Below are 27,930 nucleotides of genomic sequence, written 5' to 3'. Positions count from 1 at the left end.
CCCTCGGAGTTGCCTGCCCGCGGTCAGGGGAGGGGGACAGCCCGGGGTCGCCGGCGCCACGTGTCCGGGGCATCGGGCGGGGCCGGCAGCTGCTCCCGCTCGGCCTGGGGGAAGGCTGCGCCGGCCCGCAGCGCCCTGCCACTGCCACTGAGCCCCGCACGCGCCGTGTCCCGGACCCACCCCGCGCCGCACCTGCGCGAGCTCTCAGGTCCGCCTGCAGGTGAAAAGGGCCGGGACGAGGGGCCCGGAGCGAAGGTCGTCCACTTGGCTCGGCGGCTCGAGTAGTTTCCTCCTCAGACCTCGGAGAAGGCGAGGCTTCAGGGTTCCCGCCCTTACTTCCACCGTTGCAGGCGACCCCGGCCCGGGGCGCGGGAGAGGTGGACGGCTGCCGGGCCGATGGAAGACCACCCTCCTGAGAGCCGGGCGGAGAGCCGCGGAGCCGGGGCAGCTAGGCGGGCAGCCTCGGTGCGCAAGACCCACGCACGTGCATGGGCGCAGCCTGGGCGGGCGGGGCGCGGGGCCTGCTCTCGGCGCAGGAGCCAAGGACGGAAAGGTGCAGGAGGCGGTCGGGGCCCCGGACTATAACCAGGGGCTGGGGGCGGGGCGGCGGGAGGGGCGGGGCGGCGGGAGGGGCCGGGGATGAGGCCCAAAGATAATACACCTGTGCGCGCTCAGGGGCCCGTCCTGAGCCGGGGCTGCGGTTCAGGGCGGCGCAGACGCGGCGCCAACTCCTACCCGCTACCTCTGCCGGGCCGGTATCGCTGGCCGGAGGCTGGGGGCCTTGTCCCCCGACCCAGACGAGAGACGGAGGTTCGCAAGGGGAAGAGGCTCGCCCAGGTCTCCAAGCCCTGAGCCCGGGTCCGGACGCAGGTGTGTCTCGGTCACTCCGCGGCGGCCCGCGCTGCGCTGGCGGCCCCGAGACGGCCAGTGTTGCCCATGAGAACTCCGGTCCACGCGTGCAGCCGGTCCGCGCGCAGCCCCCGTGGTGCAGCGGGGAACGGCGAGTGGTGCTACCTCCTGGGAGAAGTTCTCCTGGACATGCCTCGGTGGTTTGCAGAGTGTACTTCCTGGGCCGGCAGCATGCGTATCTCCAGGGAGCTCGACAGAAGTTCAGGTGCTCGGGCCTCAGGCCTGCGAATCCGGAGGGCTAGGGTTGGCCTGCGTCTGATCTTACCAGCGCCCCAGGGGTGTACACTGAAGCTTGAGAACCGCTGACCTATCTAACAAAATAACAGGCGCTGATACAATAGTTTCTCAGACTGAAACGCGTAGACTCGCGTTCGCAGCGAGAGGTGTTTGCAGAGAATGGGTTCACGGATGTGCTCACAAAGCTAGTTTGAGGACTTCACTAGATCAGCACTTCCCAGCCTCTCGTGCTTACTGTGGACTGAGGTATCCGGGGGGCTCGGGAAACCCCCAGGTGTGGACTGTCTCGCAGGACAGGGAGCGAGGCTCTGCATCTCTAACTGGGTTCACTCTGCGAACAGCAAGATCTAGGACAGTATCTCGGAGACGTGCCCACTGCTGCCCTTTTGGAGACACTAAGCACTCGCTAGTAGGAGCCCGGCTCTGATCCAGACACTGGTCAGCTCCTCCAGCGCAGCATTTCACCTCTGCCTGGACCTGTTTCCCTGTTTGTAAGATGAGGACTGAGCTTGCAAGCCCGTGCCTGTCTGTCCCGCTCTCCACACCGACCCCCCCCCTTTGCCTTTTCCCGTCCCTGGATTTCTCCAGTGTGCCGGCCTCACCGCCCCGGGACACACCAGTCCTGTCACACGCTGGAAAGGGCCCCAGAGACAAAACGAAGGCAACAATATCTTTGGTAGCAAGAAAATAGCCTGCCCATCTTAGGTGTGTCCAGGGATGCACGCTTCCCTACTAAAGGTGGCATCAGAGCGCCCTCTCCCCGCCCACCGATGAGGGTGCGCAGCGGAGGTCAGGACGGCAGGCTGCCTCTGGCTCTGCGGCCTTGGGCTGGTTACGTAGCCTCTGCCCTCATCTATAAATAAAGGCGATAATGGAGTCTGCCTCTGCGGATGCCGAAAGCGCTCTATTGTTACCCTCCTTGGCACCATAGGCTTCTGCTCTCAAACGTGGTAGGTTGTGTCTGATAAACTCATCACCACTGAGGTGTTCATGGCCAGTAGTGAGTTAGCCTATCCCCCTCCGTGCAGCATCTGGATTTCAGTTGGGGAATTCTCAGGGATTACATCTGTCGGGGTACGTCTGGACGCAATTGACAGGACAAGTGAATGTGCTTTAACAGTACGGATACTCCTCATCTCACTAACGAGAGAAAGGGGCAGAGATGCCCAGGCCATGGTTCTCTGTGCTGCGTCACGTCTGCCCAGCACACCTCAGCCACGGCGTCCAGAGGCAGAAAAAGGGGCGGTCTCCTCTGGCCCCCACTTCTCATCGGCCGAGTGTCCATTTCTAAATCCAGTGCTGGCACGAAGAGCAGGGAACACATGCTGCCCCAGTAGGATTTTGGTTAGCAAGGAGGAGGGGGGACCCCATTACCCCCACATGCTGTGATGCTTCGACCCCAAGAAGCCCACCAGGAACAGTGGGACTTTGGTCAAACTGGTAGACAGTCCAGACCTGCCAGTTACTAGCAGTTACTGCTACGAGTTACTGGAGCGCCCAGAGCTAAAGAGCTTCCTCTGTCATGTGGGGTTGCCAGCACCTGCATCCTCCGGTTGTTGTTAAGGAACACCCGAGACTGCCCTCGGTCAGCGTGTGGTGAATGTCAGCTGCTACGACTACCATTACCTCCTTTCTCCCAAGGGCCTTCCTCTACTTAAACTACTTAGTGTGGAGACTTAAATGTTTAACTGCATAAATACTAATGTTTTTGACACAGTGCGCTGCCTCCGGCCGTAAGGATTTCAGATAAGGGATCACAGGCCTATGGATACTTTTCACAGGTGTTACTAGTATAAATAAGATAAAATTTTGTCTTTCTTGAATCTTTGTATGTCAGCTATTTGCACACATTTTCCCAAACTTTTTATTGTGGTAAAATATACGAAACAAAATATACCATCCTAACTATTTTTAAGTGTACAGTTCAGTGGTATGAAATATTCATATTGGGATGCAACCATCACCGCCATCCATCTCCGTAACTCTTTTCATCTTGTAAAGCTGAAATTCTATAAGAATTAAAAACTAACTGCCTATCCCCTCTCCCCTCAGCTCCCGGCAACCACTACTCTACTGACTGTCTCTATGATTTTTGAGCACTCGTACTGCATGTAAGTGAAATCATACAGTAATTTGGGTTTTTGTCACTGGCTTATTTCACTTAGCATAATGTCCTCAAGGCTCATCAATGTTGTAGCATATTGCAGTTTCCTTCCTTTTTAAGGCTGAATGATATTCCATTGTATGGACATACCACATTTTGTTTACCCATTCTTTGGGGTGTATACCCAAGAGCGGAATTGCTGTATCATTTGGCAGTTCCATTTTTAATTTTTTGAGGAACAGCCATACTGTTTTCCAGTGGCTATACCATTTTACATTCCCAGCAACAGTGCACAAGGGTTCAAATTTCTCCACATTCCCGAAAACACTTGTAATTTTCTGTTATTTTTTAAAATAGTAGCCATCCTAATGGTTGTGACTTGGTATCTTGTAGTTTTGATTTGCATTTCCCTAATGATTAGTGATATTGAGCATCTTTTCATAAGGTTTTTGGTCATTTGTACATCTTCTCTGGAGAGATTTCTATTCAAGTCCTTTGTTTTTGAATTGTTTTGTTGTCCTTGTCATTGAGTTGTAGTCATTTTTAATATATTCTAGATATTAATTCCTTATCAGATATATGATTTGCAAATATTATCTCCCATTCTGTGGACTGCCTTTTTATTTTACTGATACTGGCTCTGCACAAAATTTTAAGATTTTCATGAAGTCCAATTTGTCTAATTTTTCTTTTTCTTTTTGGCCACACCATGCAGCATGCAGGATCCTAGTTCCCCGGCCAGGGACTAAACCCGCACCCCCTGCAGTGGAAGCGTGGAGTCTTTTTTTGTTGTTGTTAAATCTATGAACCAATCAGGATTCATGAATTTCTTTTCATTAGTATTATTTGGCTGCGTTGGGTCTTCGTTGCTATGCACGGGCTTTCTCCAGTTGTGGCAAGTGGGGGCTACTCTTCATTGTGGTGTGCGGGCTTCTCATTGCGTTGGCTTCTCTTGTTGCAGAGCATGGGCTCTAGGCGTGTGAGCTCAGTAGTTGTGGCTCGTGGGCTCAGTAGTTGTGGTGCACGGGCTTGGTTGCTCTGCGGCATGTGGGATCTTCCCGGACCAGAGCTCGAACCCGTGTCCCCTGCATTGGCAGGCAGATTCTTAACCACTGCACCACCAGGGAAGCCTGGAAGCATGGAGTCTTAACCCCTGCCACTGGACCACCAGGGAAGTTCCTATTTTTTCTTTTGTTTCCTGTGCATTTTGTGACACGTCCAAGAAATCATTGCCAAATTCAATGTTCTGAAGCTTTAGTCCTATGTTTTCTTTTAAGAGTTTTATAGTGGGTTTTGTTTGTTTTGCTGCATTGCACGGCTTCTGGGATCTTAGTTCCCCAACCAGGGGTCGAACCTGTGCCCTCGGCAGTGAGAGCATGGAGTCCTAACCACTGGACTGCCAGGTTACTCCCTATACTGTTAAGCCTTACATTTAAGTCTTTGATATATCTTAAGTCAATTTTTGTATTTGGTGTTAGGTAAAGACCCAACTTCATATTTCTGCATGTGGATATCTAGGTTTCCCAGCATCATTTACTGAGAAGACTCTCCTTTCCCCATTGAATGATCTTGGCACCTTTGTCAAAAATCATCTGGCCAGGGACTTTCCTGGTGGTCCGGTGGTTAAGAATCCGCCTTCCAATGCATGGCACATGGCTTCAATCCCTGATCAGGGAACTAAGATCCCACGTGCCACAGCGCAACTAATCCTGTGCACCACAACTACTGAGCCCACCCACCACAACTAGAGAGAAGCTTGTGTGCCGCAACGAAGATCCTGTGTGCTGCAACTAAGACTCAATGCAGCCATAAATAAATAAAAAGTAAAAGATTAAAAAACAAAAATCATCTGGCCATATACGTGAGGGTTCATTTCTGGGCTCTCTATTCTATTCCATTGGTCTATATGTCTGTCTTTAAGCCAGTAGCACCCTGTTTCGACTAGTTTTTGCAGTAAGTTTTGAAACTGGGAACCGAAAATCATCCAGTTTTGTTCTTTTGCAGGATTGTGTTGACTATCAGGATCCCTTGAGATTCCTTATGAAATTTAGTATGTTTTACAATTTCTGAGAAAAAATCATCAGGATTTTGATCGGGATTGCACTGAACCTGCAGAACACTTTTGAGTAATATTGGTGTTTTAATGGTAAGTCTTCCAGTTAGTGAACACAGGAGGTTTCCACTGATTTCTCTTCTTTCTTTCAGAACGTCTTGTAGTTTTCATTGTACAAGTCTTTCTCCTTCTTGGTTATTTCCTAAGTATTCTATTCTTTTTGGTGCTATTGTAAATGTAATTATTATTGTAATATGGTGGGGGGGGTTGTTTGTTTTTTTGGCTGCACCACACAGCTTGTGGGATCTTCACTCCCCAACCAGGGATTGAACCCAGGCCCTGGCAGTGAAAGCGCTGAGTCCTAACCACTAGACTGCCAGGGAATTCTCTGTAATGTTTTCAGATCATTCATTCCTCATGTATGGAAATGCAACTGCTTTTTGTGTGTTGACTTCTAATCCTGCTACTTTGTAGAATTCACTTGTTGGATCTAACAGCTTTTTGTATGTGGTGTCTTTACGATATTCTACACATAAGGCCATTCATCTGCACACAGATGAGTTTCCTTTTTCCTTTCTAATTTGAGGCCTTTCCTTTTTCTTACCTACTTGCTCTGGCTGGAACTTTCAGTACTATGTTGAATAGAAATGGTGAAAGCAGGCACACATCTTTGTCTTGTTCCTGACCTTAGAGGAAAAGCTTTCAGTCTTTCACCATTATTATGTTTGCTGTGGGTTTCTCATATACAGATATTATAAATATTAAGGTCTCCTATTCCTATTTTGTTGAGTGTTTTTTCATGAAAGGGTGTTGAATTTCGTCTCGTTTTTTCCTGCATGATTTGAGATGATCATGTGGTTTTTCCTATCATTTTGTTGATGTGGCATGTAACATTGACTTTCCTGTGTTGAACTTTGCATTCCAGGAATATATCCCACTTGGTTATGGTGTATAACCCTTTTTTTTTAAGGCTAGTTTTTTAAAGTTTTAAAATTTATTACTTTTGGCTGCATTGGGTCTTCATTGCTGCATGTGGGCTTTCTCTAGTTGAGGCGAGTGGGGGCTACTCTTGGTTGCAGTGCACAGGCTTCTCATTGCAGTGTCTTCTCTTGTTGTGGAGCATGGGCTCTAGGCACATGGGCTTCAGCAGTTGTGGCACACGGGCTCAGTAGTTGTGGACAGTGGGCTCTAGAATGCAGGCTCAGTAGTTGTGGCACACAGGCTTAGTTGCTCTGTGGCATGTGGTAACTTCCCGGACCAGGGCACGAACCCATGTCCCCTGCATTGGTAGGCGGATTCTTAACCACTGTGCCACCAGGGAAGCCCTAATCCTTTCAACATGCTGCTGAAACCTGTTTGCTAGTATTTTGTTGAGGATTTTTACATCAATGTCCAAAGGATATTGGTCTTTACTTTTCTTACTTCGTAGTGTCTTTGTCTGGCTTTGGTATTGGGGTTATACTGGCCTTCTAGAGTAAGGTGGGAAGCGTTCCTGCCTCTCCATTTTGGGGGGGAAAAGTTAGGATACAGTGCTCTGTTATATGTACTACACTGCCACCCTCTAAGAGTTACACAGATAGAATTCAGGCAAGATTTTGCAATGAATCTTTTGTCATTTCTCAATGGTTCTTTCTCCACCTTTCCTCTTCTGGTCACTAAAATACACTCACACACAATCATTCTTGGCTTTGTGACCAAGATTAATATATCTCTGATGAAACCTGCTTTGAAGATCCAGTAGTTGAGCATGGGAGCCAGATGGGGCTTCTTGATCCCAATAGTGTGTGATGCAGCCATCCAGCCCACAAGCCAAGTTGCAAGTCGTGGGCCTGAGCAGGGACTGACATCAGGAATTCCACTTATCCAGATGGAAGGACCAGCCTACGCAACACAGATGCCACCATCATGCTGGTCACGGTATGAACACAGCTGGCTGCTCTTCTGCTGTGGCTCAGCACCCGCCCACCAGCCCCCACCCCACACCGAATGTTTGCCAGCTTCAGGGGCATCTCTCCCCATTGCATTTCACTAATTTTTGCAGAACCTGCATCAAGCACGTTTCCAAAGCCAGTGCATGCGCCATCTGCATGCAGTGGAGGCACAGAGGGGAATTTTATGTTTGGGGCTGAGTGAAGAGGCTTTATTGGACACTTGAGAGTTCCTTCTATACACATTCTTCCCAGAACAGCTTACTTTAAAAAGCTGTACCTAGTAATGTCATGCTCCATGTTGAGGGCTGCTATGCTATAACATAAAATACGTACAGAAAACAGTGTTGCAGGGACCTGCATTCTATAAAACTGGGAACCGTTGTCCAGAGCTAAATAAAATATATTGTAGGCCACATTTTTTTCCTTCAGTTACTGAAAACCTATTTTTTAAAAATAGATGTAAATTAGATTGCTTCCACATTTACCAGGAACACTTGGATTCTGATCTCAGCAGTAGTTGTATAGTGACTGCATGTCATCTTGGATTATGTGGCACAATGAGACGTCCCACATCCGTCTTCCACCAAAGATTCCTCAGAGCTGTGAAGGGAAGGGAGTTCTCTTAACACTGGTCTGATTACTTGTGTGCACTTCACGGAGGGTAAGGGGAGACGGTGAAAGGCTGAGTCAGAACTGCTTCCCACACACCATGTCCAGCGAAGTGCCTGGTTAGACAGAGCTTAAGTTTTCTCAGGGAAAGAAGCTGCTGCTTGGATGTTTCTAGAGGTGAGTCCTTGGGCACCCAAGCACCCACCCCCAGGGGAATGTGACAGTACCTTCCATCTGCCCTCTGCACCTGGGGGACAGAGAATTCACTCCTGACACCTTGCATGGTCGAAATCTGGAAGATGGGCCAATCTGCATAGTTCCTGTTCTAGAAGGGAAAGAAGCATGATTCCCTCCACCCTGCCTCCAACCCTCGTCGCACCAAGATTCAGAGTTTCAGAAACCAAGGCCTGGTGGCAGGGAAGGCTACCAAGACTCTTGCACTAAGACACTGCACTGAGAGTGTGTGTGTTGGAGGGGGGGGATTAAAAAGGGAAGGTGCCCCGAGATCTAGGAAAGCTGGAATTCTGCTGCCATCCTGCTAGACTTGGCCAGTTTGGTGCTGTTACCACTGCAAAGCAGGGGTTCCTCCCAATGCAAGCAGAAGACATGTTTCTTCAACGTGAATGCTACTGCAGCGCCATGAATTTTCATGCAAAACTGAGACGTCATCTCTTCAGCCTCTGAGGGCATGAGTGTGAGTTCTGGTCTCGGCCTGGCAAGACAGGAGCATCAGAAACGCCCAGGAGGCATCCAGAAAGACAAGGCAATGTATCCAAGCATGTGGAGCTTGAGGCCTGCAAACAAGCCAAGCTGGGGAGGGAGGTTTGGAAACAAAACAAAGAAGCCCTTAACGGGACCTGATGGGTCTTTGTTGACCACTGGCCTTGGACTGTGTGATGCTTTGTTGCATCTTTTCATCTCCTCCACACTGTTTATCCCGGATGTCTGAGTCCCATCTCCTCCGAGGGGGCTCCTGAGACCCCACGACCGGCTTAACCAGGTGAACTATGGCCGCAGCTCGGGAATCTCAACATAGGAGGTTATAAGGAGTCCACGCCTGAGGATCACACTAAGCTTCACTTTCCAGAATGAAAACAACTTGTCAACATTCAGCTTCCTGTTCGGGTTTTACTCAAGTCTAGTGCTGGATGGTATTCAAATTAATGCAGAAGAGCCACACAGGGTACTCATGTTCCAAAGACAAAACCTGAGAGAGAAGGCTGTTTGTGCCTCTGCTTTCCCAACAGGATTTTGGGGTTGCAGAGATGTTTGCATAAATAAGGCTCTTCAGGTGTATCCTTGGTGCTCTGGGTTCTGATCAACAAATTTCACTTCTAACAGGCAGACTTTGATCTCCTCCTTTCATCTTCATGTCCCAAAGACATGAAAACCTGGCCACGTGTACAATTCAGTCACGTCTGTGGGCCCACCCTGCAGAGGCCCAGCCAGCTCCAGCCAGGGGCACCTACAGTCCTCCTCTGCACATCCTCAAGAGGTAGACTGTGTGCATCTCCACCAAAGGACATGACAGAGCCAACTGCCCCCCCAGTCCCTTTACTTGTCACTGAAACCAAAGCCCTAGGAAGGCAGCATCAAGAACTGGGACTCGTGGAGCACATACCATGTGCCAGGCTCTGCTAAGTGCTGCCACATGTACCACCCAGGCAGTCCTCCCAGTGACCTCTGAGGCAGATGCTACCAGTATCCCGACCACGGAGAAAACGGAGCAGAGGCCACTCAGCCACCAAGTGTCAGATCCAAGCACTGAACCCAGGGCAGCAGGTTTAAGAGTCAAATGGCTGAAAAGCCCTTCTCTTCCGCCTGTCGGACCTGGATAACTCGGGGCTCCACCCTCCTTGTATGCAGAGAATCGTGTCTTGTCTTCTTTCTGCTTCTCCCACTCACCCTCAAACCCGGGTTTTTTCCAGTGATCCTAATGCCCAATGTCTGTCTGGTTTCTTGGCTCCACATCTGTTTCTTCTCTGCTTTTCTCAGGCACAGGGTGAGAAAGAGCCTCAAAGCCACTCCCGCGTTTGCTGCTTGTCTTCTCCTTCCTCTGAGCAGCAAGAACGTCTGCCTTCAACCTTGGGGCAAACCTCAACAGCAGTCCACTGCTGGCGGATCGACACGTGCTTCAGTCTTGCCTAGCAGGTCTCGAGGACCGTGGCTCTCCCCGAGAGGCTGACGCTCACATTTCAGGGCCTTGGGGACTGGGTTATGGGCAAGTGCGCTCTTCACCAGGAGAGGCGGGAGCAGTGGGACGAACGTGAGCCCTGATGCAGCCGCAGGAGCAAGCACAGTGAGGCACCGGGAGGGGAGGCTGTGCGCAAGCGTGGACCCTGCCCACAGGGCTGTGGCTTGAGTGGCCTCTTGTGCTGAGGGGTCCTGGACAGAAGCAAGCCTGCAGGCGGGTGACAAGTGGGGGGCTGGGGAAAAGAGGGGTGAATGTGAGTCAAACACTTAGCAAGGAGCCTTTGCCTCTAACAGAGGTAACATCTCAAGGTAAAAATGCAGATTCAAAGCTGACCTGCAGGTGCCCCAGGCGGGGAGCTCAGGCCTCCTCCTCGGCTGCTGCTGCCGGTCTTGGTCTCAGCTCTCCTCTACCACGGAATAACCTTGCAGCTTCCCCTGCGTGTCTCACAACAGGCTTAGCCAACCCTTCCCAGGGCATCATCCCCTACCATCGAAGTCCTGTTTAAACTCGGCTCCAGGGTCCGGTGCCAGAGTGACGGCCACCCCCAGCCAAGCCGCAGCTTCCATCCACAGCCTCAGCAGCGCGCCCGCCTCAGCTCAGCCAGAACTCAGTGGGACCACCAGACCCTTTTCACCTAACCCACAATCCTGTAGATTATTAACATTTTAAATCTCAAACATAGGAGTTTGTGTGTATTCCTGTCAAATTTCATCTGATAGATTTTGGTTTTTCATCTCGAACTGTCTTTAAAAGGCAAATTGGAGCTCTACTTTGTCACATGACGCATTATTCTTTCCAGTGTTCCATTCTACATAGCTCTGATAACCTTCAATTAAGCGTTGAGCAAATTCTGAAACGCGACCTTCGGATACGGGTGTCCACACCTCTCAACAGGCTGGTGTTGAGCCCACAGGCAGGCAGACGATGGGGCAGTTCACTTGCTCAGGCTTTCCCCATCTTTTACTCTAAAGCTTAGATACGTCACAGTTTTGATGGTGATGACTTGAATATGCTTTTTAAAACATATGATGAAAACTACTTACTTTTTATTAAAAAAAAACAACAGAAAACTATACGTATAACAAACTCTTGAACAGAAGATGCCGTAAGAAAATTTTAGGTATTCTGAACTTTACTGATAGGACTTGGAAGGCCAAGACATCAGAGGAAAACTCAAGGTAGAAAAACCCTTTTGAAGAACATGAAGTTTTTCAAGACTAAAAGTAACTTTCGTGGGCAGTGCTCCCCTGGAAGACTGTCAGTTTTTCTTTCCTATTGGCTGTTTTTACATGCTTAATATTCGCTCATCTTCAGCTTTGTTCTTTGGCTGCTCAGATGGCCCTTTCTAAGATATCCATAGTCAGAGTCCCTTTGTTCTGTCTTCAGTAAGTTTAAGTTGTAGGACATCTGGTTGCTAATGAGCTCCACCTGCAGGTCACTGGTTTACTATGAAAGGATGTAACCCGGGAACAACCAGATGGAAGAGGTGCACAGGGCGAGGGACCGGGAAGGGCACGGAGCTTCCCCGGATCTCTGAGCGACCACTCCCCAGCTCCACGTGTCCAGCAGCCTGGGAGCTCCTTCCATGTGCTCTGAGGAAGCAAAGTTCTATGCCCTTTGAATGAAATGAAAGGTGAGCTGGGTGCGTCCTGTATTCAGTTTTGTCTCTTTCCACATCAAATGTGCAGCGTGCCTGCAGCTATTAGACGGCATCTGCACTTGTGAGGTGCCTGGGGCAGGTGCAGGGCTGTCAGGGATCAGCCGTCCCAGCACCGGCATTCCAGGGCCTGTGGAGGACATCCAGGGTCACGTTCCAGGCTCCTTCCTTTTACACCGTCTGTCTGATTCCTGGCCCCTCTTGTACCCTTACAAACCACTGTAACTCCCTCCTGTAAGAGTATGGAGCAAAACCAAAAAATGCTGGTCTGAGCAAAAAACTCCTGTTCCTGCCACTTAACTTCATAGAGAACTTAGGCTGGGGCACAGGCAGGAAGAAGGGTAAGCGGCATCGTGCACCAGCCTCTCCTACGGTCCCGGCTTCTTGCACTCACAGGGCCGGTGCACTCATCGCCTGCCACCATGCTTGCCCCTCGCAATTTGGGATCTGGGCACTTTCTGCAGTGTAGGCTCAGACGCAGTCAGTGGAGAAGACTGCTCAGTGCTGTCGGGTATTAACCATGGTGTTTATTTTCTGTTATGTTCTGACATCCTGGGGGCCTGTGGGCTGGGGAGAGACCCCTCCGCAAGCTGGCTAGCTCCCCGTGAGCGCACCACTCACACGCAGACCAGCCACGCCTGAGCCCTCCCTGGCCAGTGTCTCCTCTGCCCCAAGTCACCCCAGGGCCAGGGACTGGACAACTGGAAGCCACCCCTAGAGCCCGGAGCCTGCTGAAATGACCAAGCTGTCCGACCCCAGGCCTGCCCAGACGTGCTCACCCTACCTGGCCCACTCCGTCCTCCAGGAGCCACGAGACGGGTTCAGCCACGCTTCCTCCTCACCCTCGGCCTGCTGACAGACCCTGGCGCTCCTCGTGGGCCCCGTGCAGCGTGGTGCACCCCTCCTCTCGGGAGCTGTGAGTCAAGAACTCTTCTTTCAAGGTAGCAGTTTCCAACTCTGTCATCTTACCACACCTGATCAGGACACATCCCGTGTACATTTTAACACAGGTCAATCCTCCCTCTGGACATTTCTTCTCTGGTCATAAGCGGCTGTGTAAGCAACCCACACTCCTAATGCAGACAGCCCACACACAGGCTACATGCACCCTTCCGGGGCAGGATCCCACAAGCACCACTCAAACAGCAACATGCCTGGAGCATCCACAGGGTGGCCCGTGATGCCAGCCCTTCAGAGGGGGCCACTGTCCCGGCAAAGACGGAGCTTCTTGGTGCCATATCCCTGCTGGGGCATCACACCTGGTCCCAGATGCCGACAGGGAAAGTGGCATTTGGGGCTTGCCACTGCTGCAGAGGCAAGGCAACGCTTTCCTTCCTGAAACAGTTTACAAGAAGGGAAATTACACTCCCTGAAAAGCCACGTTACAGGTTTCCTTGCTTTAGCTTTGTAGCGTACCCTTCTCCAATCATCTGAACTTTATCATTTCAGTGTTTCAAGGTTAATGATAGTTGGGAAATGGAGCTGCCCCAAGCCCAGGACAACGTTTCTGTGTCAGAATTAAATGATTTATTTATTTCCTAACGAGGCTCATCTAACACGTGCTTTCTCTAGGAGACACATCACGGCCTCTTGCACTTAGGCACCATGAGTGAAATCTCTGTCAGAAGGCACTAACGTGGCGCTAACCCCATCAGAGAGGGTGGCTGTTCACAGCCCGAGATGAACAAAGCAGACAGAGCAGTGCCTTGTGTGACCACAGGCCACATGTGCATCCCACTGGTCTGTCCGTGTCCGAGAATGACCATGAAAGTGCCACAAGTATGGATCTGGGGGCCGTGGACAAACTCTAGTGAGCAAGCAAACATGCAAGCCTGGAACCCCAAATATGGAGGGCAGATCATACGCCATCGACCTAAGAGATTTCACACCCTCTCCACAGCCTCGCCCCATCTCTCACTGCAGCACAGCAATAGGTCTGAAGGACTCAGAGATGACACCCGCACAGCTCAGGCTGCACCTGCACAAGGGCATCCCGGGGGGCACCAGCAGCACGGGTCTCTGTGTGCTCACGGGAGCGGGTCAGGACCCGCGATCCTTTCTCTCTGCCTCTAGTTCCTGCTCTGCCCCTGGAGCCCCCTTGCGTCCTGGGGTGTGCTCCTCGGGAAGGGCCCCGCCGTCCAGGGGCCCATCACTCCCCGTCTCCCACAGGCAGTCCTTGGGCGGGAGGTCGTCGTCCACGCGGGGCCTGGCCTTCCTCTTCCTCATCAGCTCAGCCGTGGGCTCCAGCCACGCTGGGCCCATGCTCCCACGCCCTTTCTCTCTCCTCCTCTTGTACTCCAGGATCTGCTTGTTGAGAGCCTCGTGGTCGATCCCACACAGACTCGAGGGTGCGGCAGGGCCCAGGGTATCACGCGGCGATGTAATGTCCAGGGCCTTGGGGGTGCTGGAGGGGAGAAGAAATCCACACCATGCACAATACTTCCTACAGCCATTTGCTTATGCACTGTCCTAGCACCTCTCTAAGGGAAATTGTGGAAACTGGACAGAAGGGGGATTTGGTCTGGCATTCTCCAGTCCAGAACCTCTCGGCCAGCACTCTTGGAGCCCGTGTGTGGCTCAGGCCAGCATACTTCTGGTGCAGCCATTGTGTACTGACATTAAATGCGTTTTCATTTTTTCCCCACTTAAACATGGCTAGTACACTAGGCTAGTTAAACAGAATTATTGGGGGGACGGGGGAGGGTTCTTTAGATCTGTTGCTCAGGTTACTTGATGAACCAAAAGAGAAGAATCTATTCTGAGAGCAAAACCAGAGCAATCTTTTCAAAACCCAAATCTGGCCACATCATGCCTCTTACCCCAACTCTCTGATCTGGAAGGGCTCCCCACCCGCCTCTCCCCACGTCCACTCACTGCTGATCTGGAACCTGGGGACTCACTGCCGCCTGGGGCCTATGCTCTAGCTCAGGGGTCTGAGTGCTGCAGCCCATCCCCTGGCAGGCTGGCTGGGGGTCCCCACCCCAAGGCCCTGACGGTACCCATATGATGCTGACACAGTTGATCTATGGAACACAGGCCAGACACGTGGTGCAGCTGCTCCCTCACCTGGAATGGGGCTCCCCCCACCTCCGAATCCTCACGTCACCTTCTCAGAGGCCTAACCTGACATTTACTGTGCACAGATGTTCCCTAAGTACAAGAACAGGGCCTGCCAGGCAGCAGTGTGCCAAGGGAGTGGAGAGGATGAACCGCTACTGACAGCACTCAGAGTCCAGGCCCCAGCACTTCTGTGTGGACCCCCAAGGCCCTCCTGACAGCCTTGCCCAGGTGCTGGGTAGCTCACCAGTTGCACGCCGACACCGGGCTGGGCCCCAGGGCAAGAGCCAAGCGCACAAAGCAGGACCCGCTGCCCCTCGACACCTGGCTGGGGACAGGCAGGACTGTGCAGCTGCTGTGGAGACCAGCAAGTCCACACCTGGGTGTCTGCCCGAATCAAAAACATATGCCCACACGTATCACCTGAAATCATTTTGCTCAAAGTCTTTTTCATCCGGGGGTCCAAAATCAGCGATTGCCAGTAACCGATCAACCTGAAAAGGAACAGACAGAGGGTGATTCTCGAGCCACAGCACTGCTTGCGTCGGAGCTGGGCGCCAGCTGAGTGAGAGCATCCGCTGTCCGGTGCCAGCTCCACCACGGGCCTCAAGCCTGCCCGCCGTCCTTCCTTCCCGTGCCGCTGCCCACACCCGCTACCTCAAGCACACTTTCTCTGATAATGAACTGAGGCTTTTTGAAAACTACACTTAAAACTTGTAAATGTCAGTCAAATTTACAAAGAAACAGTTAAATATTAGTTGAATTACTAACGCTTACTGGTTTCTAACGAAGTTTCATAAAATGCTTCAATTTTGCCGCAGAATTTGCGGGGAAACCCCCCAGTGCGGTAACGTGAGTGTCCCAAGTCTAGCGTGTGGCTCCGGTCCTGCAGGGGCTGAGGGGCCTACGCTGGGGACAGACCCTGCTCCTCAGCAGGGCCCGTCAAGGGCCTCTCCACCTTCACGCGTCTCTTCTGACTGCCGCCAGGTCATCCTACTGGGGCCATGCACTGAGACCCGACCTCCTGCTTCAGTGCAAGCCCCGGCGAGCCTGGTCCACAACCGGGCCCTGTCATATGCAGGAACTAAAGCATCATCACCAACCGGTGACACACCAATCAAACCACAAAGGTGAAAAGAAGAACTGGAGACAAATCAGTCCACAGAAAATACCAGGAACAGGACTGACGATGCTACAAAACAAGGACAAAGTGGCCTCCTCCAAAGTTAAAAGTGGGAGAAAATATTCACAATGAAGATTTCTGCCAACTGACTTGTACCAGATATACAATGAACCTACACAACTCAATAATAAGCAAACCTTATTAAAAATGGGCAAGAGACTTTAACTGATCCACAAAAGGAGGAATGACCAGCAGGCACATGAAAAGACGCTCAATATAATTAGTCACCAAGAAAATGTAAGTTTAGGGGGCTTCCTGGTGGCACAGTGGTTAAGAATCCGCCTTCCAATGCAGGGGCTGCGGGTTCCATCCCTGGTCGGGGAACTAAGATCCCACATGCCACGGGGCAACTAAACCCGCACGCTGCAACTAGAGAGAAGCCCGCAATGAAGAGCCGGCATGCTGCAACAGAGACCCAGCGCAGCCAAAATTTAAAAAAGAAAAAAAGAAAATGCAAGCTTAAGCCATCAGGATGGCAACGCCAGGGGCTGGCGAGGGCGTGGAGGCCCAGGGACCCTGACGCTGCGGTGGGAGTGCCTACAGCACGGCCATGGTTAAAGCAGCCTGGCAGCTTTCTGACAGTTAAACGTACGCCTGCTGCTCCTAGGAACTGACCTAAATGAAACAAAACATACATCCACAAACATCTGTACGCAAACGTTCACAGTGCTTCACTCTTTATAGCCAAGGACTGGAAAAAAGACAAATGTCTATCAAAAAGTGAATGGGCTAGTAAACTGCAGTACAGCTGTACAGTGGATACCGCTTACCAATAAAAAGGGAACTACTTACACATGAAACAACGTGGATGAAATCTCAAAAACACTGTGCCGAGCAAAGCCAGAGGCAAAAGACAACATCCCGATTCTATTCATGTGAAATTACAGGAATCTCAGCAGGCAGAACTAACCTACAGTGACTGAAACCAGATGGGTGGTAGGGGAGAGCTGACCGGGGTGAGCAGGGGTGGCGATGACACAAAGGTATGCGTTTGTCAAAGGAGGCACAACTCAACATAAATTAAGCCTCCGTAAAGCTTATTTTATTAAGAACCAAATCCAAACACAACCTCAAACTCTAACACTTTAAACACAGGCCGCCGGGCTAACTTCTTGTGTGGAAGGGGAGCTCTGGGCTCAGATGGTGCGGGCCAGACCATGCGCGGTGGGGCAGCGGGTGCCCCTGCGCGGTGGTCACCAGCTGCCCGACACCTGCTCTCAGAAGCCTGACAGTCAGTGGGGAGACGAGTGTGCATGTACCACAACACTGGTGTCAGAGTTTATGTATTTCCCTTAAAAATTCAGATAAAAAAGTTGTTTCCTCTATAGTTACAGTAAAAATCAACATTTAAAAAACCTCTTCACTGAAGTGCAACATCTATGGGAAAGGTACACAAACCATGAAGTGTAGCTCAGTGACATCCCACAAATTGAACACACGTGTGGGCACAGCCGCGACACTTAGAAGGTGAAGCCCAGAAGCCTCCTCAGGCCCCTCCTGCTCACTCCCCTCCCCGTGACAGCCATTACTTTTACTTCCAACACCAAGGATTAGCCAGGCTCTTCCTGAACGTTTTATGAACAGAAGCTCTCAGCGCGTGGCCTTTCCTTGGCTCCATGGCCGGTGGGAGGTGGGCCAGGGGACTGTTCCAGAGCACGTCCGTCCATTCTGCTAACTGCACTCGCCAGAGACCCTGTGCCAACGTTCCCGGCCGAGTCCGTGGGTACTGCGGGGGGTGGGGGTGGGAGGCCTCGAGGGTCACAGACTCAGCTTCCCTGGGGACGGCCAGTCTAGCGGGGCACTGTGAGCCGCCTTCCCGCCAGGCCCCAGCCCTCGGCGCTCGCACCCTCACTCCTGTAAGGAAAGCCCTCACGGAGGGGTGCGCGCTGGAATCCGGTTGAGCGCCTCCGCGTGTGTTTACTGACAGTACCATCAATATTGATGAATTACTCAGGGTGCAGTTTGGACAGAGCTCATTACTAGTTCTCTTTCAAATGTCCAGACTGGTGACCTAAGGATTATCCTGAGGATGCAAGGTAAGCTGCTGAAACTGGTAACATGTTAGCAGTTGCAACTACCTGTGATTTTTGGTGCAACCAATATGAGACAGAAATAAATGGACTGATAGAAGACTCAAAGTTTCGTCCAGGACTCCCAATTTCAAATGTCTGTCTCTAGCCAAGTGCTTTATCAACAGCTGACTTTAAATCTATTAAAAACATACACAGTGTTTGAAAAACAATGCCCTGACTTACGCCAGGGGAAGCAATGACCATGTCCTCAAATGATCACCTACCCAAATCAGAAACCCCTCTGGTCCAGCCTTCACTTCTAACTACAGTGAGGCAGAAACTGCAGGACTCTGAGGCGCCAGCCGAGGCCTGACCGACCCTTGGCCCCCAGGTCAACAGCTGAGCTCTGGGCACATGCAGGACCCACCGTCACCACGTGGCACGTGTCCGACCCGCGGCCACTTCCCCAGAGCACACGGGGCAGGACAGACGCTAGAGGTCTCCAATGCAAACACCCATCAGCACGGCCTCCGGAATAAGGCCCTCCCAGAAACGCTTAAGCTCGCATGCACCTCCCTCCCTCCAGTGACTTTTTCTGGAAAGGAACCCACACAGCCAGGTAGGACCTTGCAGCTCTGAATTCTTCCTCCACAGAGAGAGGGACGAGCCAGCTGAGGGCTCATCCTCTGAGACAGGTGGGTCCTCCCACCAGCCCCACCCGACGTGCCCGGGGATTCCTGCTGAGTATCTGCACAGCACACCCATGACCTAAACTCCACTTGAGCTGTAAGCGGCACTGCAACTTCACTCCTGTTCCCCTTTCTAGCTAGGAAATCACACATCTATCAAAGTTATCCACATAATGTTTTCAGTATCGCTTGTGTCATGAATAACAAAAGACAACAATGTACAATTAGACTTTTTTTCCCCTCTGTGAATCTGAATACTACCTAGTCCTACAGTAAGTAAGAGCCACCTAATCATAACCCCGTAAATGCTGCCGTTTTCTTCAGTAAACTTTTTAAAGGTATAACATACCTTAATAACCACTAAGTAACCACCACCCAGATTAAAATGTATGTATGTTTTAACAGGTTTTTAACCTTTATAATTAACCTATACCTAAAACAAGGAACATAAGTATGAAACAATTACAGTTACAGGACAGAACGTAAGTGTGTCAGCCTTAACAGTGTAAAGTAACCATAGACAGACTGAAATCTAGGGAAGTGAGAGAAGGAGGTAAGCACAGGAGGGCAGCTCTGGCTGCTTCAAGTTTGTAAACTGAGAGACAGAGGGATCTGCTTTACTAGTTAGGGCTATACTGACAAGCATTAAAACATTAAAGCCATACAAGGTGGTTACCGCTGGGGAACAGGGCTGAGAGCAAGGCACAGGTGCCTTTCTTTTCATCATCTGTACCCTTCTATTGCCTTTTAAAAACTGTATACGTTATCTTTTGAATATTTAAAAATTAAATGTAAAATCTTACCCATATAAAAGTGTACATCATAAACAGGTAATTATGTAAAAGCCTTACCTCCACTACAGCTGCATTTTTTTTGTCCTGAACAAACACTATTGGCGGCATGTTCCTCAGGGTCTGCTGGGACATCAGAAGGTGCCTGGAGAGAGAAAGAGATTTGTGCAGTCACAGGTGACACTTGGTGGAGGGGTGACGACGCCAGAAACAGAAAATGTCATCTCACAAAGAGGTGAGGCATCATTTTTTAAAATTAATTAATTAATACACTTATTTGGCTGCATTGGGTCTTCATTACTGGGCGTGGGCTTTCTCTAGTTGCAGCGAGCGGGGGCTACTCTTCGTTGCGGTGCACAGGCTTCTCACTGCGGTGGCTTCTCTTGTTGCGGAGCATGGGCTCTAGGCACGCGGGCTTCAGTAGTTGTGGCACACAGGCTCAAGAGTTGTGGCTCGTGAGCTCTAGAGGGCAGACTCAGTAGTTGTGGTACACGGGCTTAGTTGCTCCGCGGCATGTGGGATCTTCCCGGACCAGGGCTCGAACCCATGTCCTCTGCATTGGCAGGCGGATTCTCAACCACTGGGCCACCAGGGAAGCCCTGAGGCATGAGTTTTGCTTATCACATTCTTCAAAGATGAAAAGTCTTCCTTAGCCAACTGCCACATTTCAACAGGCATACAAAATGCATGATCACGATTGTTTTTAATTCTCTAAATGCAACTTCTGAGATCCTTATAAATAGTCTGACGTGAACTTGGGACATTCCTGGGCATCACTGTGGCCTTGGGCTCTGTGGTTTGGGCACCAGCAACCTGCCAGCACTTCCGTCCCTCCATCCGGCCGACACTCATCGGCAACAGCGCCACAGAAGTGTGGCTGCCGGCCGTGCTTCCCAGACGTCAGACACAGAAACGATCTTCATATTACCCATCATGCAATACATGCAGATCCAGGGGCGACAAGTATCCAGTGAAAATACTGCTGTGACACACAGCACATCTGCTCAGTGACGCAGTTATGGGAAAACCTTTACACTAAACCTTGGTGATCAAAAGAATTGGGAAAAGGGACATTCTGTTCAACTGAATTTTCTGTTACCTAAAAACTAATCAGAAAACAGCAGGAACTCCAGTCCCGAGGGCTGCTCTGCCAGGTCTCTCTGCATCTTTAAGACTGAGGAGAAAACTGAGTAGCTTCTTTACTCTCAGCCAGCTCAGCGGTTCTCAAAATCCTTGGTCTCAGGACCCCCTTTATACTCTTAAAAATTACTGAGGACGCCAAAGACCTTTTGTTTATGTGGGTTACATCTACCAATATATACCAGACTAGAAATTAAAGCTGAAAATATGTATTTATTAATTCATTTAAAGTAACTTTTTTTTTTTTTTTTTTGCGGTACGCGGGCCTCTCACCGTTGTGGCCTCTCCCGTTGCGGAGCACAGGCTCCAGACGCGCAGGCTCAGCGGCCATGGCTCACGGGCCCAGCCGCTCTGCGGCATGTGGGATCTTCCCGGACCGGAGCACGAACCCGCGTCCCCTGCATCGGCAGGCGGACTCTCAACCACTGCGCCACCAGGGAAGCCCACTACTATATTTTAAAAGAAATTAATGAGAAGAGTGGCATTGCTTATGTAGTTGCAAATTCCTTTAATACCTAGCATAATGGAACAGCTGGATTCTCATCTCTGTTATCTGTATTCAATCTGTTGTGATTTTGCTTAAAATAGAAGAAAATCTGGCCTCACACAGATCTGTAACTGAAAAGTAAAGAGTATATGAACAGCTTTTCAGAAAAGTGTAGATCTTCTTTGATGCTACCCAAGAACTCAACAAAGAGTAGTTTATTAAAGATTGCAATGTGGAATCTGAAACCAGATCCATGAACAGCGTTCTCTGTACATGAAAATCCACTGGCCCTCTTGCCCTTTGAATCGATGTCTCCCTGTGTGTGATTTTGTAACCTCATGCCTTGGTCTTTTAGAAAATACTGGTTCAGCAGGTCACACAGATTTTCAGAATGATGATGTATTTTACAATACGTCACCTCCAATCTCATCAAAAGGGTCTTATGTACCATGAGGCTGTCAAACTCAGAGTGGTGGATACAATACAGTTTCCTAAAATTCTGATTTTCACTGAAAGCTTAAATTTTACCACTGGCAACAAATATGGTCAGTTGTGCCCCTGAAGTGACAGGTTCGCTTTGCTCACTTTGGAGAAAATGTCTGTCCTATACCCACATCCGAATAACCATAGTTATGAATGGATAAAGAAGATGTGGCACATATATACAATGGAATATTACTCAGCCATAAAAAGAAACGAAATTGAACTATTTGTAATGAGGTGGATAGACCCAGAGTCTGTCATACAGAGTGAAGTAAGTCAGAAAGAGAAAGACAAACACCGTATGCTAACACATATATATGGAATCTAAGAAAAAAAAAATGTCATGAAGAACCTAGGGGTAAGACAGGAATAAAGACACTGACCTACTAGAGAACGGACTTGAGGATATGGGGAGGGGGAAGGGTAAGCTGTGACAAAGCGAGAGAGAGGCATGGACATATATACACTACCAAACGTAAGGTAGATAGCTAGTGGGGAGCAGCCGCATAGCACAGGGAGATCAGCTCGGTGCTTTGTGTCCACCTAGAGGGGTGGGATAGGGAGGGTGGGAGGGAGGGAGACGCAAGAGGGAGGAGATATGGGAACATATGTATAACTGATTCACTTTGTTATAAAGCAGAAACTAACACACCATTGTAAAGCAATTATACCCCAATGAAGATGTTAAAAAAAAAACAGCATAACCATAGCTGGTCTACTTGTTCTTTGAAGTGAAGTGTCTACTTTGGGCCACAGTCAGCAGCTGCAGTGTTCCGAGACAACCACCAGCGTCTCGCACGCTTCCCACCACAGATACTAAAAAGATGTGCCAAAGGGCCGGGATACGCGTCACGGACACGCTTAAATAAAGCTGGCGGTGCACTACCGCAAGCGTGAGCGGAAGCCACAATGACCCAGGACATCTGGGCCAGCAGCTTTACCCCCACAGCTTCAGTACAAAATGTCAACGCGGTGGGAACGGAAAACCACACCTCATTGTGAAGAAGCTCTCACTTCATCAACCTCCCCCTACAAAGGACCCGGGATCACACTTCAAGAACAGCTGACCTAGGTTATGGCTTACATGAAGGCGTTAAGTTCTGCTCTGAGATTCAACAAGATGCTTCCCAAATTTTCCTTAAAAGCAAAAATAGTGGACAAAACCAGCTGGAGGGCAGGGTCAAGGAGAGGCCTCACCTCATGTGCGCAGCGCTCCTCTGCAGGACGGCCTCCACGTTTGTGTTTTGAGCCTCAGAGACAGTCGTCCTCCAGAACACGCGGCAGGTGGAGAAGTCTGAAGTCAGAGAGACCTGAGCCCAGCCCCAATTACTCTCAGCTCACCTGGGCTCCTGGAGACAGAGAGCGTCAGGAGAGGCGCACTAACTCATGGGCAGTCCTGGCTTCAGGCTCCCACTGCCAGGGCCAGCGCCCCAAGCACACCACTGGGGACGGGGGAAACGTCCCCTTCCCTGGGCGGAGCCCAGCCTCAACCCACGCACAGCAATGCCTCAGCTGTTGCTACTGCCCCTCCTCCTTTCCCTCTGGCTGCACGCACTCTGCTCTGGGGGCACAGACGGCAGAAGCTGCCTCCCGTGTCTTTACACCAAGATGAAGGCAGATCATCCACCGCTCACCTGACCCCCAGACCTTCAGACACCCCACTTCATCACTTACTGGGCTCTGAGCACCCTCGGTGCTGTCTGGCCAAACACCACCTGTGCACAGCGAGACACCTGCTTTTGCACCCCACAAGCACCTTCCTCTCCTTGATACCCAGACGGCCACACTGAGCATCCCTTCCACCTTTTCTAACTGTCAGGCGATGACAGAGGCGCGAGGCCCACAGTCCCTCCCTGGCCCCGAGGCCTACCTTGGACAGCTCCACATTCAAGTCGCAGAGCTCCTGGCTCACTTCCGGGGTGCACAGCAACTCAGTCAGCGCTTTGTAGAGGAGGCCGTTCAGGGCCCTCAGGCGCACGTGGTCTTCCCTTCTGGCTCTCTTGGAGGTGCTCTTTGTCAGGGATGCCAACTGAGACGGCTTGTGAGTCTCCGTTAAGAAGAAAGGCAGACACACAGGCAACATTACAACTGTACATAAACTTGTACTAACTAAGGATAAAGGTCATTCTCGGCCATCTTAGTTTTCATGATGATACAGTTTCTTTTACAGACCAGGACCCTTCTAGATTTTACCTACCATGGCTTAAAGATCAAGAGTATTGCCAAGCATATATTTTTTTCCAAAAAAAATTTTACTGAAATATAATCCACACAGCATAAAATTCTCCCTCTTAAAAAGTACAATTCGAGGGGCTTCCCTGGTGGCGCAGTGGTTGAGAGTCCACCTGCCGATGCAGGGGACGCGGGTTCGTGCCCCGGTCTGGGAAGATCCCACGTGCCATGGAGCGTCTGGGCCCGTAAGCCATGGCCGCTGAGCCTGTGCGTCCAGAGCCTGTGCTCTGCAACGGGAGAGGCCACGGCAGTGAGAGGCTCGCGTACCGAAAAAAAAAAAAAAAGTACAATTCGGTGGTTTCTAGTATATACAGTGTATTTTTTTCTATCAAGAACCATTCATTACATAAACTCTCACAGTACAGGTATATTTCAGAGATACTGCAGGTTCATTCCAGACCATCGCAATAAAGCAAATATGACAATAAAGTGAGTCACATGCATTCTTTGGTTTCTCAGTGCATATAAAAGTTATGTTTACACTATACTGTAGTCCATTAAAGTGTGCAATAACAATGTCTCAAAACAATATACATACCTTAATTAAAAATATTGCTAAAAAATGCTAACATCACCTGCTAATGCAGGGTTGTAATAAACCTTCTGTTTGTAAAAAACACGGTATCTGGGAAATGCAATAAAACAAGGTATGCCTGTGTATCTACACATATCTGTTATACACACACAAACTGAATGGACATTACCACATTAGAATTTGATAACAGATACGACATCCCGTAAATTTTGTCTTCTTTTTTCTCCGGCCGCACTGTGCGGCATGTGGGATCTTAGTTCCCTAACCAGGGATCGAACCCACGCTCCCTGCAGCGGAGGGTTAACCACTGAACTGCCAGGAAGTCCCCTAGTGTCATTTTTTTTTAAAGGTAAAAATTCTGTGGTTCCAGTGTATCTACTCCCATCTCTACAGAACTTGTCCCCTCCAATATTGAAATGGAAGGGCTGGAGTGCTGCCGACTTTTGGAGCCTCACACCCACCGAGATTCTCAAGTGGCTCATCCCTACTACTCTATACTTACCAAGTGAGAGCCCAAGGAAGGACCTTCATACCAAAACTTCTTCCTATGGGGAGAAAATAAGAACTATGCTGGATACTGACGGCAAATAAACTAAGAAAGAGTTACAAAAGCTAACATCATAACTGTTTCTAAGGGGCTAGCCCTGGACATAGAAATTAGGTTACTAGGGGCCTAAAAGATTTAGATACCCAATGAACAGCAGCACGGGTTGTGGGGACAGACAGACAACAGTTTCAGTTCAAGCTCGTAACTTTTACCTAAAGTCTACCTCTAGTCCCAAAGGTAGAGAACGAGGACCTTAAAAACACACCTACCAAACTGCACATGAGCACTGTCCTCTACTGAATAAAGCTGTTTCCCAGGGGAGGGTTAACGACTGATACCGCCACACATCAACTGGGACTGAACAGCTAAGTAAACAGGAGGCAGATGGGGGATCCAGGCCCCTCACTATTGCAGACAAGCAAGGGAAGGAAGTGAGAATGATTCGTGTGCTAGTGGATTAGGGCTGGAGATCAGTACAAACTCAAGTTTCACTTACTACAGCTACAGGTGGTGACACACAGAAACGTTTCTAGATAAGCACAGACACAGGGATTAACATAAACACTATTTTTTTTTTGCTTTGCCAGCTGAAAGGGTCTAAAAGACAGACACCCCAGTAGCAATAAACATACTAAGCTCTCAGATCATGGTTTCTGACCTCTGTTTCCAATAAAGGAACCAGAGCTCCTTGGAGAAATGGCGGATTCTAGGGCCGAGGCAACCTGTGGTGCCAGAAAGTAAGGAAGTGCTAAAAAAAAAAAAAAAAAAGGTTTCTAATTGAAAAACTACTCCAAAACCCCATAACAACGGGGTGTGTCAAAGGGATATAGGAGCCACCTGAAAGAGCTCGCAATGGTCAAAGCTGGAACAACTCGAGCAAAATTAAGTAGTACTGGATTATAACCCGTGAGTCCATCCTGATGAGTTAATAAATGAAGAGACACATCTCCCCTGCAAAATTTTGAATAATTCATGAATTTCGAATAATTCCCCACTCCTTAGGTGTGAGCTGCATATGGTGACTTCCCCCCAAAGAAGACAATATGGAACTGGGGGGCTGGGCGGTAACTTTACAGTGGCTAAACCTGACAGACACAGATGACCTCAGTCAGTCATCAAGACCAACATCAACAGTGATACACCATGTTGAGAGCATGTGTGTGTGTCCACAGGATGTGATGAAAATGGCACTTTACACCTGTGGTCTTCCTCCCCCAAACCAAACCCCAGTATACTCAAGAGAAAAACATCACGCCAATCCCAACAAAAGGGCATCCTACAAAATATCTAACCGGTACTCTTCAAGCTGTCGAGGTCATCAAAACAGGGACAGTTAGAAACTGCCACAGTCAAGAGGAGCCTAAAAAGATGACGACTAAATGTAATGCGGCCCTGGATGGGATACTGGAACAGAAAAAAGACGTTAGGGAAAAACTAAGGAAACGTGAATAAGACATGGCCTTTAGTTAATAATCATGTATCAATGCTGGTTCATCAATTGTAACAAATGTGCTGCACTAACATAGGAGGTTAACAGAAGGGAAACAGTGTGCTTATATGGGAACTCCACTCATCTTTGCCAAATTTTCTGTAAACCTTAAACTTTTAAAAAAGTGTATTAAAACAAAAACATACATATATACATATCTACAATTGAATTAAAATGATATGAAGTCAACATATTTTATTATACTTATCTCTCGTCATAAAAAACCTATCGTGACAAGCTTTCTTTATTCCTCAAATTAACCCCACAGAAAAAGCACTAATATGGAAAGGAAATTCTTCCTTCTCCTTTATGTGATGCAACTACTCCCCCGAAAAACGCTTCTAGTAACAAGAATCATCACCCTTCAGCACCTGTGGGGAATTGGTTACAAGACCCCCAAAGATACCAAAATTGAGGATGCTCAACGCGCTGTATTTGCACATAACCTCCGCACACCCTCCCGGATACATTAAATCATCTCTAGGTTACTTAATGCTACGTAAATGTTGCCAGCAAGGCAAGTTCAGGTTTTGTGTTTTAGAACTTTCCGGAGTTTTTTCGGAACATTTTCGATCCGAGGTTGGTTGAATCCGAGGATTGGGAACCTCGGACCCAGAGTGGACTGTAAATGTATACATCACTTTGCTTCATAAATTCATGATGCACTCTTAGCTTTTAGGACACTTAGAACTTTACCGTCACAGCTGTGTGAAAGAACAGAAAAAAGGTTGGGTGGGAAAAACGTTAACTGTCAGAGGTGGGCTCTCTGGTGAGCTTTCAACAGCCATTAACCTAACAGGCAGCGGCTGCGCTTACTGACGCGGCTGGGAGCTCTGGCGCCGGCCAATGCGCCGGCGGTGGAACCCCTGCGGACCCCCCGCCCCGCCGAGCGCCCCGCTCCACGAAGCCCCCCGCCCGCGGACGCCCCGCCCCGCCGAGCCTCCCGCCCGCGAAGCCCCCGCCCCGCCGAGCCTCCCGCCCGCGGAGCCCCCACCCCGCCGAGACCCCCACCCGCGGAACACCCCGCCCCGCGGAGCCCCCCGCCCCGCCGAGCCTCCCGCCAGCGGAACCCCCGCCCCGCCGAGCCTCCCACCCGCGAAGCCCCCATCCCGGGCCACCGTCCCCGGAGCCCCCGCCCCCACTCGGGTAACAGTACTTGGTTTTCGAAGCAAATTTCTTGAGTAGGTTCTTGCCGCAGGAGACAGGCGAGCTGTGCAGACCTCGAGCGCCGCCCAGAAGGAGCCCCACATGGAGACCCCCGGCCCCGCCGAGAGCCGCCCACATCTCAGCCGAGCGACGGCCTACCGGGTGCCGCGAGGCGGGCTGAGGTTGGCAGTGAGACGTGGGGCGGGGAAACGCCGGGCGGAAAGACGTGCAAACGGAACGACGTGAGGCGGCTCGGGGCGACGTGGGGCGAGGCGACGTGCGAAGTCGCCGGGAGACTGTGGGCGGGACGAAAGGACGAGGCGGCGTCTGGAGGACAGGTAGGCGGGACGTGAAGCGGCGGGGCGGAGCGACGTGCGGCTAGGGCCGAGGACAGGCGTGACGACGCGTGAGGAAGGGGTGGCTAGACACGGCGTGGGTGGGGTAG

At 50.3% G+C, this 27,930-nt stretch overlaps 1 protein-coding gene across 5 annotated transcripts; it reads right to left on the bottom strand.

Moving 5' to 3' along the window:
* Window positions 1-410: 410 nt before the first annotated feature.
* RBFA (ribosome binding factor A) lies at window positions 411-27,781 on the bottom strand. 5 transcript variants are annotated; one of them, XR_016387671.1, is made up of 8 exons: window positions 27,496-27,781; window positions 24,807-24,848; window positions 23,407-23,587; window positions 22,734-22,846; window positions 19,487-19,571; window positions 15,175-15,245; window positions 12,849-14,098; window positions 411-12,668 (listed from the first exon to the last, which is right to left on the bottom strand). XR_016387671.1 is itself a non-coding variant. In XM_089895368.1 (7 exons), the coding sequence occupies exons 1-7, from the start codon at window positions 27,621-27,623 to the stop codon at window positions 13,735-13,737; spliced, it is 984 nt and encodes a 327-aa protein (XP_089751494.1). In that variant the 5' UTR covers window positions 27,624-27,781; the 3' UTR covers window positions 411-13,734. The 5 variants fall into 5 exon arrangements, 2 of the variants coding, with proteins under 2 accessions (XP_089751494.1, XP_022415697.2); XR_016387669.1 differs by having other exon boundaries at window positions 412-10,269; window positions 10,371-14,098; XR_016387670.1 differs by having other exon boundaries at window positions 412-11,824; window positions 12,479-14,098.
* Between the last annotated feature and the right edge of the window lie 149 nt (window positions 27,782-27,930).

The sequence above is a fragment of the Delphinapterus leucas genome, chromosome 14 (assembly GCF_059928025.1).
Source record: "Delphinapterus leucas isolate spDelLeu-1000000601 "Yukka" chromosome 14, BTC_Dleu_Yukka2, whole genome shotgun sequence".
In the NCBI taxonomy this organism is placed as follows: Eukaryota; Metazoa; Chordata; class Mammalia; order Artiodactyla; family Monodontidae; genus Delphinapterus; species Delphinapterus leucas.
This window is presented reverse-complemented; position numbering and strand designations above follow the sequence as displayed.